Source organism: Ictalurus punctatus, chromosome 22 (assembly GCF_001660625.3).
Source record: "Ictalurus punctatus breed USDA103 chromosome 22, Coco_2.0, whole genome shotgun sequence".
Lineage (NCBI taxonomy): Eukaryota > Metazoa > Chordata > Actinopteri > Siluriformes > Ictaluridae > Ictalurus > Ictalurus punctatus.
The window spans coordinates 17,058,518-17,071,772 of record NC_030437.2 but is presented as its reverse complement, the minus strand read 5'-3'; the positions used below and the strand labels follow the sequence as shown (position 1 = coordinate 17,071,772).

Below are 13,255 nucleotides of genomic sequence, written 5' to 3'. Positions count from 1 at the left end.
GAACATTCTCACTAATCTTTATTGATGATGGAACTCTCGATGGTAGCAGCAGAATGAATTCAGAAGTTTACAGGAACATTTTGTCTGCCAGTTTACAGAGAAATGCATCCGAATGAATCGGCGGGAACTTCATCATGCGGCAAGACGACGATCCAAAACACGCTGCTAACTCAACAAATGACTTCATCGGGGGGAAAAGTGGAAGGTTTTAGTCTGGACAAGTCCATCACCAGACCTTAATCCAATTGAGCAGCATTCCACCTCCTGAAGAGAAGACTGAAGGGAGACACCCCCTGAAACAAAAACAACTGCAAGAGGCTGCAGTAAAAGCCTGGAAACGCATCAAAAAAGAAGAAATCACCAAAGGTTCTATGTTTTATGTTGTTTAACACATCTACATGTAAACACCAGGTAATAAAAGCTGAAATCCTAAACTCTCATCTCATATCCATCTTTTGATCTCAAACCCAAATGTCTTTTATTGTACAGCCCAAACAAAAAATGAATTGGCCTAGCCGTTCCAACAGTTTTGGACGGGACTGTATAATGTCACGTGTTAACATGTGCACATTGCCAATCATCCCTGTATTAACATTTTTTTGGTTAAAATGTCATATTTTCCTTCTATGCCAGGTGTTACTGATTTTGCAACAGTTCTCTTTCAAAACTATACACTTTTCACTGTACTACTATACTTAATGAATAATATAGTAGCGCATACTACACTGCCAGTCAAAATCCTTTGAACACCCTTTATTAACAGTGTTGGTTAAAGAAATGAGTTCAAGTAAGACGTCAAAGTAAACTAAGACATGTTTTTGACTTCTTTTTTTATTGGAAAAACATTCAAGATGTAACTGGGAAAAAGTCAATCGAAATCCCTCTAATTTGGTGCTCGTAGCACATGAAAAGGAAACATCTAGGCTTACAGTAAACTGCTGTCTACAATCTAAAAGTGGACAAAGTCCTTAAACACAAAGGGATTTGTATTTTGTCCAAAAAAAAAAAAAAAAAAAGCTCACATGCTCAGAAAATGGGTCCATGGGGTGTAACATGATGAAATAAACAAGCATCCGTCATGTTAATGTATTAAAGCTCACAAACAGGTTTTTCAAATGAAAAACCAATCTTTACTCATAAGTCTTCATTCATTCATGCAGATAATAGTTAATAAGCTAACAGTATCATCGACATGGTTTTGTCCATTGCATTCAGCTATTATTAGGAGCCGTAACTTCTTTAGGTTGAAAACACAGCATTTCCTGATGACCTCCATGCTCTTCGGTGACTGATGCAATCGAATGTGCCGATACATGGTGTGGAAATCTAAAAAAAAAGAAAACTGCAAAAATGGTCAATGTGCACAACTGGTTCAATATTTGGGGGAAAAAAGGGCAGAAAACATCTTATTTCAGACCCTTAATGAAATATGTCCAAGTTTCACACAGACTTAGCACAAAGCAAAGAGACGTCACATCTTCTACTGTACGTAGCGTAGCCTCGGCTTCCTGCAAAAATGCACCACGTAACATTTGGATCGCAGATTACAAAGCCACAAATTATACAAATCATCCGTACATATTAATACAATCTTCGTGCAGAAAGACGTGGACTTTACGATGCAACAAATTTTGTGTTTGATTTCTTGCGTGATATCACCGGTCATTGTAATACACTGCTAGTCAGATTAGCTGACTAAGCTGAAGTAGGGCGTGACGTAGTGTTTAAAGGCACTTCCTGTTCTTCCCTGGGCAGAGCTCCATGAATGACACTTGGCCTCATTTTTAAAACCGGATATAACTGCTTTATCTTCATTTTTAATATTCTACCACTTACCCAATTCAGAAATGCACTATTTCACTACCCAGATCCCATTCCTCTCCTCCTTTCATCAAGTGTAGGTCGAGGAAACCAAACCATTGGGATATCGGCTAAACGTTTTGCCTAGATTGGTTTTGGCGAACGGTTTTAGCATTGTAAGTCAGCTTTAATCAGCTTTAATGTGCATGTTTCCGGCACTGTTAAGGCAAAGGCTTAAACTCTGCCAAACCCAAAGTGTCATCTGTGCTAGTAAACAATCTAATGGTAATAGAATGAGAAATGTAAAAACTTGCTGAAAATGAGGTAAAAAGTCATGATGGCGTATAGATTTGTAGCAGGCTTCTCAAGCTCCAGCTCACCGGGCGTTGTCGGCTCGAAAGCCGAAATTGCACTCACGTCAGCATTTGCTGATGTTTATCACCCGTGACGCGACGCAAAGAGAGGTCAAAGTTGGGTGAGCCCTGGGCTTAAAATTACAAATGAGTAAGAATTCACATGAAAAACTTGGGTAAATGGTTAAGATTAGGAAAGGTGCCAGAGTTCACATTCATTCTTATGACATTAGGACTGAAATCTCACAAAATACAGTACATGTCTAAGGTAGCCGTTTAGGGCAAGACACTGCAGGTAGAAGTGACAATTTTGGTCAAATCAAAAATTTTTCACATTTTGGTTAAATTACATCTATGTCTTTTCGTAAATTGTAATAATAAAACCGTCAAAATCCAACAGAAATATGTTTATTTTGTTGTTATTGTTGTTGTTGTTTTTTACACCTGCAACTATCTTATTGTCTGGAGCTCCGCCCATTTCCAACAATCAAGACGTCATACACTATGTCCCTGAAAAGTCTTTTGTTTCTTGATATACATGTCAATTTATGTGTCATTATAACAAACAATTTCCTTTATAAACCTCATAAACCACACTACCTGGACTGGAAACATATTAAACAATGTGGTATTTTTGAAATCTTTTTATTATTATTATTATTATTATTATTATTATTATTATTATTATTATTATTCCTTCCTATCCCTGATTAGAAGGATATCGTGGAAGAATTTCCCCAAAATGTTGTGAATTCTGAAATGCTTTTCTGCTCACCATGGTTGTAAAGAGTAATGATTTGAGTTACCATAGTCTTCCTGTTTGTTTGAACCAGACTGGCCAATAAATATTCTAATTGAGTTAGTTTAAATTTAAAAAAGAGAGAGAGAGAGAGAGAGAGAGAGAGATCATGTCACTCTGCCTCAATTTTCTTAATTTCAATGTGCTTTTGGACGCTTTTTGTAAGTATGGCACACATTTGTGTGGCTTTGGAACAATAAACCACTCAAACCAGCCAGAAAACCTTGGCCTCTCGGACGTATATGCAAAATACCGCAGTCACCAAAATATGGTTTATAAGAACTCCTACAACATTTGCGCTAGACTGGAGGTGAGAGTAATTCACCATAAGGAAGAACACCGGATCATCTGTCCTTTATCTAGGTCACTTATTTAAAATCCAACCTTTTGGCTGTTTTGCCCAAATTGCATTATCTAGTAAAGTGTGTTATCATAATGACTCATGGGTCTATGCGTGCAGTATTTTACTACCTCTTCCTGACAGTCATATCAGCAGCAACTTTTACCCAAGTGTTTCTTGTTCTTCTTTTGAAATGTGGGCGGGTAACAGATCCCTCACTCCAGATTGCTATCAGTGCACATGAATCAGATCCCAACGCACCAGATATAATCTGTTGGGAATGGAAAAAGAAATTACCCTGGCAGGAAGTTGGGCTATTTTCTCAGAATTGCTCAGAATTTCCACTTCTTGATTTTTGCTTGAATTGAGTTGCACCCCCCAGTTGGTGACTGATCTTCAATTTCCATTCACATCAGCTTCCATGGCTCCAAGAGTATCAAATGAGTGTGGTTTGACTCTCTCTCTCTTTTTCTCTCTCTTCTAACCATCTCTCGGTGTGGTATGTGTAGTTTGACACAGAGCAGAGAAGTCAAGGTTGTGGTGAAGCTCATGTCTGGAACACACACACACACACACATACACACACATTCAGAGGCTAAACAAACCTTGACTTAAGGCAGAGCAGAGTTTGATGCTTCGCTGGAAGTAAAAGTGTGGACAGGGCCTCTTAGGGGTCACATGTGATGGAGGATGAGGAGCAGCATCTGTGTCATATCTATCCAGCACAGTAGATTTATGAGAGAATGTGGGCTACTGAGATTCAGGAGGAATGCAGAAAGATTAGTTTAAAATGTTGGTCTACAGTATTTTCACTTAATGGCTTCCTACATTACCCATAATGCCATTTGATTACCCACTAAGAGAGCGATGCAGTGGTGCTTTAGTCCTGCAATCTGTCCAACTCTTTCACCTCCAAATCTGTACACTCTGCTCAAACAGATCAGCTTCCAACTTCCATGCTAATGCCACCGTCACCACCATCATGCTCATCATCTGGTAGATCGATAACTAGTTGAGCCAACTCTCTGCTGTAACTACTTTTTTTATGTACTTTTATGCTGGATTTTTCATTAATATGGCTCTGAATGTCACTAGAAAATGGAGTGAGAAAAGAAGGTGATGCTCTTTTGTTTTTAGGAGTTAATAGTGAAACCTTATTACTTATACACCATTGCAACTGCTGTAATAACAGTGTGGCGCATGACTGCTAACCTGAGGCACACTAGAATAACAAAGCTTCTATTGAGATCCGTATCAGATATGGAGCTCAGAGCTCGTTATTATATTAAGAATGTAAAAATAGCATTGGTTCACCCAGAGATATGGTGATGTCAGAGACCTCTGCTTTTGTTCAGAAATGGCTGCTAGTTTGGCATTAATGGCCTCCCTTACTCTACTTCCAAACCCTTTGTCTTCTCTGTCCTAAATTAGGTAAATGAAGGTAATTATAAGCCGCCTTTAAGTGTTTTCCAAATGAGGGTCAAGGGTCACTCTTTAGAGGATAGCGAAGATACTTAGTCCTAAAGAAGAGTCTATGTCAAACATCCATGTTTGAACTAAGGTGGAGGCGTGTCACTATCTCCTTCTTACAGCACTATCCGGACATGTTTAACCCCTCAGGTTCCATTCTGGATCTCATGATCTTCTGTCTCACATATATGAATCAAATGTTGTTTAAAAAGTAATGCGAAATGGAATGCAGACACTACAGTCTGAAATAGTATATTTGTTTCGGTAAAGATGTCAGTTTTATCCATTGGTATTTGAATGGCGTATAAAATGGGAATCTCGGCATGTCTTTGCTGACTGTGTCTTTAAACAATCACGGTGACGTACCCAAAATTCAGAGACCGTTTAGTGGTGGGGAAAAGTTGTTGCACTTTAGTGGAAGATTATAACCAAAATATAATTTGTTAGCAAAGTATTTCCCCACCATTCAACCTAAAGCTATTCGAATGATGACGGAAAACATCCGCAAAAATTATCATAGTGCTAGTTTTCATCACTCCACACAGTCCTGTGTACTTCGACAAGAAGAGGACATCGGACTAAACATACGACTAATCGACTATCCAGGTCACGGGGAACCTGGAGCCTATTCCAGGGGGACTCGGGGTACAAGACGGGGGGACACCCTGCATGGGGTACTAATGAACAAAATTTTAAATTCAAGGCTTGAGCTATTCATTGGGTAATTAATGGTTCTTAACTTACAAATAAATACATGGACGGGTTTCTGATCAGAAACCCTGTTGTGGGGTTCTACACACAGTTGCTACACACCTTTAAGCATTCTCCCAGAGAAACAACCAAAGAATACAGTTTCAGAATTTCTTCGAGCGGCTTAAAGGTTCGTTGGTTGTTCTGAGGACCCTTAATGAAAATGGTCTACAACATTATTAGCCAATGAGCCCTTAAAAAACCTTTGAAGTATCCATTTATTTAAAAAAAAAAAGTATTAACTGAGTAAGTGTGTGGTACAAATTACAAGCTGTTGGTAATTCGGTTCTTTCTAATACCTAAAGCGTGTCAGGGTTAAAGGCTCTTTGGTTGTCCTTCTGGAAGGACCGTTAAATGGTCTGTGTAGAAAACTACAACAGAGTGCTTTCCTAACAGGAAGGGTATGACGTTTTTGGACAGTAACAATCCTTAATTATTCAATAGACCTTTAAGGAACCCATGAAGGACTTGAATTAAGAGTGTGTGGTCCAACTCCAAATTATTGGTAATTAAACGACAGTTAGGTCGAGTCCACTCATTTGATTGGACGAGTGGTATTCCAGTGTCCCTGTGTTCCAGTAATATTTAGTATAACCACACTGGGACATTTCACTATGTGTATCATACCGCATGTCTGTTTTCAACACATAAAATTCCACTTCCTAGTTTCCAATTCCTCAATGTGAGCTAGCTAGCCCGTGTCCAGGTTCTGTCTTAAACGTCAGAATACCTACAAAATACAGTGACTGTGTGTTGGGGTTGATAACCAAACTGATTAAGAGGTTAACAATAGTATGAGGGGCAGCAGACGTTTTTAAGATTCACAAGTGGGATACAGAGATTGAGATTCTGCGAGATGATCCAGAGTTTTCTCACAGAAAACACTGTTCGCAGGATACTTTCTTTGGCTTGGATCTTCATCAAAGCATTTTCAGGACATTTCGTTCCGAATGTCTGGGACAGGGAAAGTAATCTCATCAGTATGTGGCCTTAAACTGAACCCCTCCGTCATTGTCGCATGGTCCCGAGCGGCCATCGGTTCAAACGGCCGTGCATACGGGGGCAGCTGCTTAACAGAATAAGGGATCTCTAAGAAACAAGCATTTGCTGTGTGCATGTGTGGATGTCGATCTGTGTTTCTGTCGTATGTGAGTGTTATTCCACCATCGTGTTTGAGAGAAGCCACAGATGGTAGCCAGACGTCTCGTTTATTCTGTGTGAACCACACAAACAATGAGACGTAGAAGATGATCACTCGGGGACAGATTTGGTTCAGAGAAGCAGCAACATCTGCACATGCTAGCTTTTCACTTATGAAAAAAAATTAGTTTGATTAGTTTTTTATGGCTTTCTCGATTTTAAAGCCATTCGTTTGCATGGTTTCAAATGCCAAGAACATCTGTAATAATAAAAGGCTTGCAAATTAATACATATGAAGAATAGCCATAATTTTCCACCAGATCCGAACGGCATGGGCGTGTCAGGTCGCATAATGATTGGAAGTGACATTTCAATGACGACATAAACAAATCGAGAGACAACAGTGGTGAAGAGGAAAGTGGGAAATGACAGAGCGCTTAAATGGTCAACAGTAAAGTGTTTTCCTATCAGAAAGGGTTCCAAGTGTTTGCCAAGTAGAAACCTTTTTGAAAGCTAAGAACCCTTAATGATCCAATAAACCCTCGAAGAACCCTTGAAGAACTAGTTTTTAAAAGAGTGTATGTATTCACCGGGTATGTGTGTGCAACAAACCCAAATTATTGCTCATTATTTTCTTCTTAATACATCAAAACTGTCAGGCTTAAAGGCTTTTTTGATGGTCACACTGTTTTCCTGTCAGAAAGGGTTGCATGCAGATCTTTTTGTTTTGGAAGCTATGACCCCTTAATGATCCAATAACCATTAAAGAACCCTTGAAGAACTCTTTTTTTTTTCTCTATAAGTGTGCTGTACTCCAAATTTGTGGTATTGTTTTCTTTATAATATCTAGAACCTGTCAGATTTGAAGATTCTTTGGTTGTTCCTCTGGGAGAACCTTTAAAATGTCTACAACAGCTTCCTTATTAGAAACTGTTCCAAAAAGGCTAAGACCCCTTGATTATCCAACGAACCATTAAAGAACCCTCAAATTTTTTTTTTTCTAATTGTATATGTGTTAAATGGATACATGTGGTAGAAACTCTAAATTGTGGGTTATTATTTTCTGCTTTATATAGAACCCGTTAGGTTTAAAGCCTCGTTGTTGTCCCTTGAGGAGAAGGGTTTACAACAAAGTGTTTTCCTATGAGAAGCAGAGCCTTTTTTTGAAAGCTAAGACCACTTAATTATCCAGTGAGTCCTTAAAGAACCCTTGAAGAACCCTTTTTTTTTTCTAGTATGTATTAACTGTAACCCTTAAATGGTCTACAGCATTTTTCTTTTTTTATCAGAAAGGTTTCCAAGTAAAACATTCTTCTTACTACCCAGAGCCCATCAGTCTTAAAGGTTGTTTGATTGTCACTCCGGATGAACCCTTAAATTCTGTAAAATAAATCGTTTTCCTATAAGACAGAGCTCCAAATAGAACCCTTTTAGGAAGCTAAGAAGCCTTGTTTAGTCCATGAACCACCAAATAAGTCATATTTCTAACAGTGTATGTGTTATCTGGGTAAGTCTGTGGTACCCCCTGATTATTGGTCATTATTAGCCAGGCTAAAGATTCTTTGGTTGTCCCTCTGGGAGAACCCTTAAATAGACCCTTAAATAGAAGCCTGCAACAAGCTGTTTAGAATCCTTTTTGGAAGATTATTATATATTATATTATGTTATATTATATTATTATAATAAATATAACCTGTCGGATGTTTAAAATTTAGCTACACTCTTAGAAGAAAGGGTTCTTCAAGGGTGTATTAAGGTCTCATGGACTAATTAAGGGTTCTGTTGCAAAGACAACTGAAGATCCCTTAAAGGTTCTAGGTGTTGTAAGCATGTGATCATGTTTTGTCCAGCCACTCTGCCAACCCCTGCTCCTTTCGTCAATTATTTATTTGGATTCGTACGTGGTATTACATCACATGACCTTCTGCCGCTATAGTCCCGCCCACCTATATCGTAACCCATCTAGAATTGAATGAATGAATTCACTCAAGTATGGACAGATTTCATATATTTCTCTCTCTCTAGGACTCCGGGGTTTGCGTGTTGCAGTGGATGGGCACAACAAGGAGACGAGTGTTTGACACGTAAGAACTTTCCATCTTGCTGAAACTCACAATCAGGGATATCAGAAAAGAAGAATTAAGACCTAGCATCAAAATGGTTTGGCATCATGTTCCTTTATTTACATGGAAGTATCTTTAAATGTGCCAGCCTGACATGTGGTACATATGTGGGAATCGAATGTCCTGGCATAGTATAGTGGAAAAATAGTCTATCATTCCAAAAAAAAAAAAAAAAAAATGAATACGTTCTGTCATTTTGGCTCACACTGGGGTTATATTTGGAACATGAGTGAAGCAAAACGCAGAGTCTGTGAATATGAAGTGGATCAAGGAGTCATTGGAAATCCCTGATTGTGGCTTAAGATGACATTCTGGGTTTTTCACTGCACATTTAAAAACAAAAACTGGTCTAAATAGAAACATGTGGAGCTTCAATTTCCATCTAGTTCAGTTTTCACCCATTTGTGACATCACATTGATGACAGTTAGAGTAAATGCATCGACTTTACTGTGCTCAACAGTGCCAACAAGGAAAAAAAGTGCCTGGATCTTCTTCTGACTGGATGTTTGGTTATCCAGCTCATATTAACGACAATGAAACACTCAGCGGTGAATTACCGGTTTTACGGTCCCCCTGGATTTTGTGATTTTGCAGTCGCAGAAATGAATGCAAAATCAAAATCTCCACAATATTCTGAGGAGCTTGCAATCTTTCAAAATTACTGCCGATTTTCCGTAGATTTGGGCCAAGAAGTGTCATGTGACGTCATCATAACATGCATTCAACCAAAGCCCTCTTCAGTTCACGTGCGTCGAGCACGAGTGCAACTAAAGCCAACAAACACCACTGTGAAAGAATTTTTACGCAATTGCAGTTGCACCAATTCAAATAGTTTTCTGCAAAAAAGACACCAAAATGTTGCAAATTGCAAAAAAAAAAAAAAAAGCCACAGAAAAATCAAACATTTTTGGCCGCAGAAATGACCAAAAAGCACACAAAAAAATGTATAATGGTTTCAAACTACTTTTTTGTTCATTCTATGATTGTGCTGTAAAATCTGTTTTATAGTGCTGTTTTGCTTTGTTGTAAAATTAAAATGATGCTTACGGAGGTCAATTTTTTTTTTTTGCTTTTGACAGCATAAGCCTAGCACCATCTACCCATTTAGTGTTTTCTGTTTTGTTTAGTTTAATGTAAAACTTTACACATAATCAGCTAATAACAAATTGTATTAGCTTGTTAAGTACCATTATTTCCTGATGGCAACAATTTTGAACAAGTAGCAAAAGCCAAAGTATCAGTACTAGACCACTGGCCAATAGGGGCGGCTGTGGATCAGGTGGTAGAGCGGGTTGTCCACTAATCGTGGGGTTGGCGGTTCGATTCCCGGCCCACGTGACTCCACATGCCGAAGTGTCCTTGGGCAAGACGCTGAACCCCAAGTTGCTCCCAATGGCAAGTTAGCGCCTTGCATGGCAGCTCTGTTACCATTGGTGTGTGTGTGTGAATGGGTGAATGAGACACAGTGTAAAGCACTTGGATGAAAGCGCTATATAAGTGCACCATTTAAAAAACTAATAGTTTCGCTAACTAGTTCTCCCAATTTCTGACAGTTGATTCCTACCCATTAGCTTGCTTGGTAGGCCAATTCTAAAACCATCTGGAATTTTGTGCAGTCCCTAAGAATTTGTTTGTTTATTTAAAAAAGCCACATCCCTATAAAACTATTCAGAAATACATTACATGTGTATCAAAGGTATTCTCACTCCAGTAATGTTTTCTCACCAGCTCTCTGCGAGGGAAACTTCACTTGCAAGGAGAACGAGGTGTGTGTCCGACCAAACGAGTGCCGCTGCCGTCATGGATATTTTGGAGCGAGCTGTGACACCAGTAAGAGACCATTTTGTGTTACGACTTCCTTCCTACGCAACATTTTCAGCATTCTTAGCAAATGGATGGCACAGATGTTCACCATAGCATCCAAAACAATCCTAAGAGAGCAAAACAAGTCTGTTTTGTGTTCATGTTCTCCGTGTTTTTGCTCTATAATCTCTTGAAAGGATAATGTATGCGATAAGTAATCTGTTCCGTGAGTATCTGGATTGGAACAACTCACAGCAACTCGAGTCTTCTTGAATTGTCATATTGCTAAAATGTTGGAGCTTGGTTTCACTCTAAATGCTGGTCAAGTGTAAAAAATTATATCTGCAGGAAGCTAAAATCTGCTAAATCTGAATGTCGAACATATGACAAGCACATATCATTTTGTAAAATATGAGCCAGCCATGTTTATGTGTATATGTAGTCCATGATACACCAGTTTTCCAAGGGAAGTGGGTGGATGCATCCAATGCTGGGGCAGTTTCAATTTGTTTACTCACACAATATAGGTCTTCACGTTTTGGGTGAGTTTGTGGTTAAGTTAAAACATCTGTCCACTCTTATAGAGTGTCCTGCTCAATTCTGGGGTCCCGACTGCAAAGGCAAATGCACGTGTCACCCTAACGGCAAGTGCGATGATGTAACAGGCAAGTGCACATGCCACCCAAATCGCTGGGGCGAGTACTGTGAGAAACCGTGCCCATGCCAGAAAGGCAAGTGTGACCAGGAGACTGGAAAGTGCACATGCCATACCGGCTTTTGGGGTCCGCACTGCAGCAACAACTGCTACTGCAGCCTAAACTCAGTGTGTGACCAGAGCACCGGCCGCTGCCTGTGCTCTCCGGGGTGGTACGGGCGCAACTGCGGTGCCCAGTGTGCCTGCAATAACTCCCCATGTGAGCAGTTCACCGGCCGATGCCAATGCCGTGATCCTATGTGGGGCCCAAACTGCGATCGATACTGTCAGTGCGCGCACGGGAAATGCAACCAGGCAGACGGTTCCTGCACCTGCAAACCAGGCTACAGGGGCAAATACTGCAGGGAACCTTGTCCTGCTGGGTTCTACGGGCAGAACTGCAGGAACAAGTACGTAGAACAGCTCCATTTGATTTCCCAGTATTCTTTTTGCTTACACTTTTCAACTTTACTACACCAGTACTTTCTATTAGGTCAAGTTGTATTTGGGTTTGCATATTTGCCAGGGTAATGTACTAAGTCTCCTCTTCGTGCAGATGTGGTCACTGTAAGGGTCAGCAACCATGTAAGGTCACAGAAGGACGCTGTGTTACCTGCGAGAAAGGCTGGAATGGCACCAAATGTGATCAGATGTGCGCGCCAGGCTTTTTCGGAGAGAACTGCAAGGACGAGTGTCCACCATGTAAAGACGGCCATTATTGCAACCGGATCGATGGGAAGTGCTCCCACTGTAATCCCGGCTGGATCGGAGATCGGTACAAATATTTTGTTGATGCATTTGTTATTTTTTTGGCCTGTTTTTTTTTCTTGGATGAACTATGAGAAATAAACTATAACTTCTCTCTGTCTATAGCTGTGAAGTTCGCTGTCCCAATGGCACCTATGGGGAGAACTGCGAGAATGACTGCAGCCACTGCTTTAATGGGGAATGCCACTTCGCTACAGGAGAGTGCCTCTGTGATCCGGGCTTTTATGGGACTTTGTAAGTGTCAGACCTCTTTAATTAGTCCACCCTACTGTCCTGTGAGGTACAGTTGTAAAGATTTGCATGTGCGTACCATACAAATATGGGAAGTCAAAGCTTTTCTCTCAATTCCCAGTCTATTCAAACTAATTCCCATGCTCTAGATTGGTTCCTCCCAATTTCTAATAGTTAATTCATATGGAGTACCTGGGTCTCCCAATTCCCAATTTCTGATTCCCACTGATTAGCTGGGTAGGACAATTTCCAAACTTTCATGTCTAATTCTAGCAAGGGCTTCCCTATTGCCCAATAGTTACCATCTTGCAAAAGTGAGGATTTCATCGGTTTCTTCCAGGATATATGAAGACAGCCTTGCGTCTTTGTGTCTCCTGTTAGACAGTCAGGATTTCAAGAAATTAAACTGAAAGGAATGCTGAGAAAGGCAACATACTGAACATTGGGGAATCAGTATGACAATAGGAAAGAAGTGTTTGATTTTAGCAAATCATTTTGTAACTAGAAGCTTTGCTTATCATTCTGAGATTGTACATTCACATTCCATCACAGAAACGCCATCATAAATGTTTTGGATGTATCACAAACCACACACCTAATTCAGAATATGGCTGAGGATGAGTTTTCATACAGCCATTGTGGATATTCTCTAATCTCTATTGTTTGGATACCACCTTTTGTGGTGGTGTTGTGGGATTTCCTAAGTGCACTGCATATTCTCCACCACACTTTCATAAGTGATACATACCAAAATGGCAGACTCCCAAAATAGAGCACCGAGTGTATGGTCTCAGACCAACGGACAAAGAAATTACACATCAGACTGAAGGATCCTCATTTGCAGGTTCCATCCATCCATCCATCTTCTACCGCTTACACCTTTTCAGGGTCACAGGGAACCCGGAGCCTATCCCAGGGAGCATCGGGCACAAGGCGGGGTACATTGAATTCTGTAATCATGAGTGTCAGTTGAATCCATAATC

General features: G+C 40.0%; 1 protein-coding gene across 1 annotated transcript in view; it reads left to right on the top strand.

Annotated features, from left to right (window-relative positions):
• The window catches only part of scarf2 (scavenger receptor class F, member 2), a 36,932-nt gene that overhangs the window by 3,913 nt on the left and 19,764 nt on the right, over positions 1-13,255 (top strand). Inside the window, exons 2-6 of the mRNA XM_017452144.3 lie at positions 8,678-8,736; positions 10,505-10,606; positions 11,164-11,683; positions 11,830-12,048; positions 12,147-12,275. Coding sequence (XP_017307633.1) covers positions 8,678-8,736; positions 10,505-10,606; positions 11,164-11,683; positions 11,830-12,048; positions 12,147-12,275 — 1,029 coding nt within the window. The remainder of the gene's footprint in view (positions 1-8,677; positions 8,737-10,504; positions 10,607-11,163; positions 11,684-11,829; positions 12,049-12,146; positions 12,276-13,255) is intronic.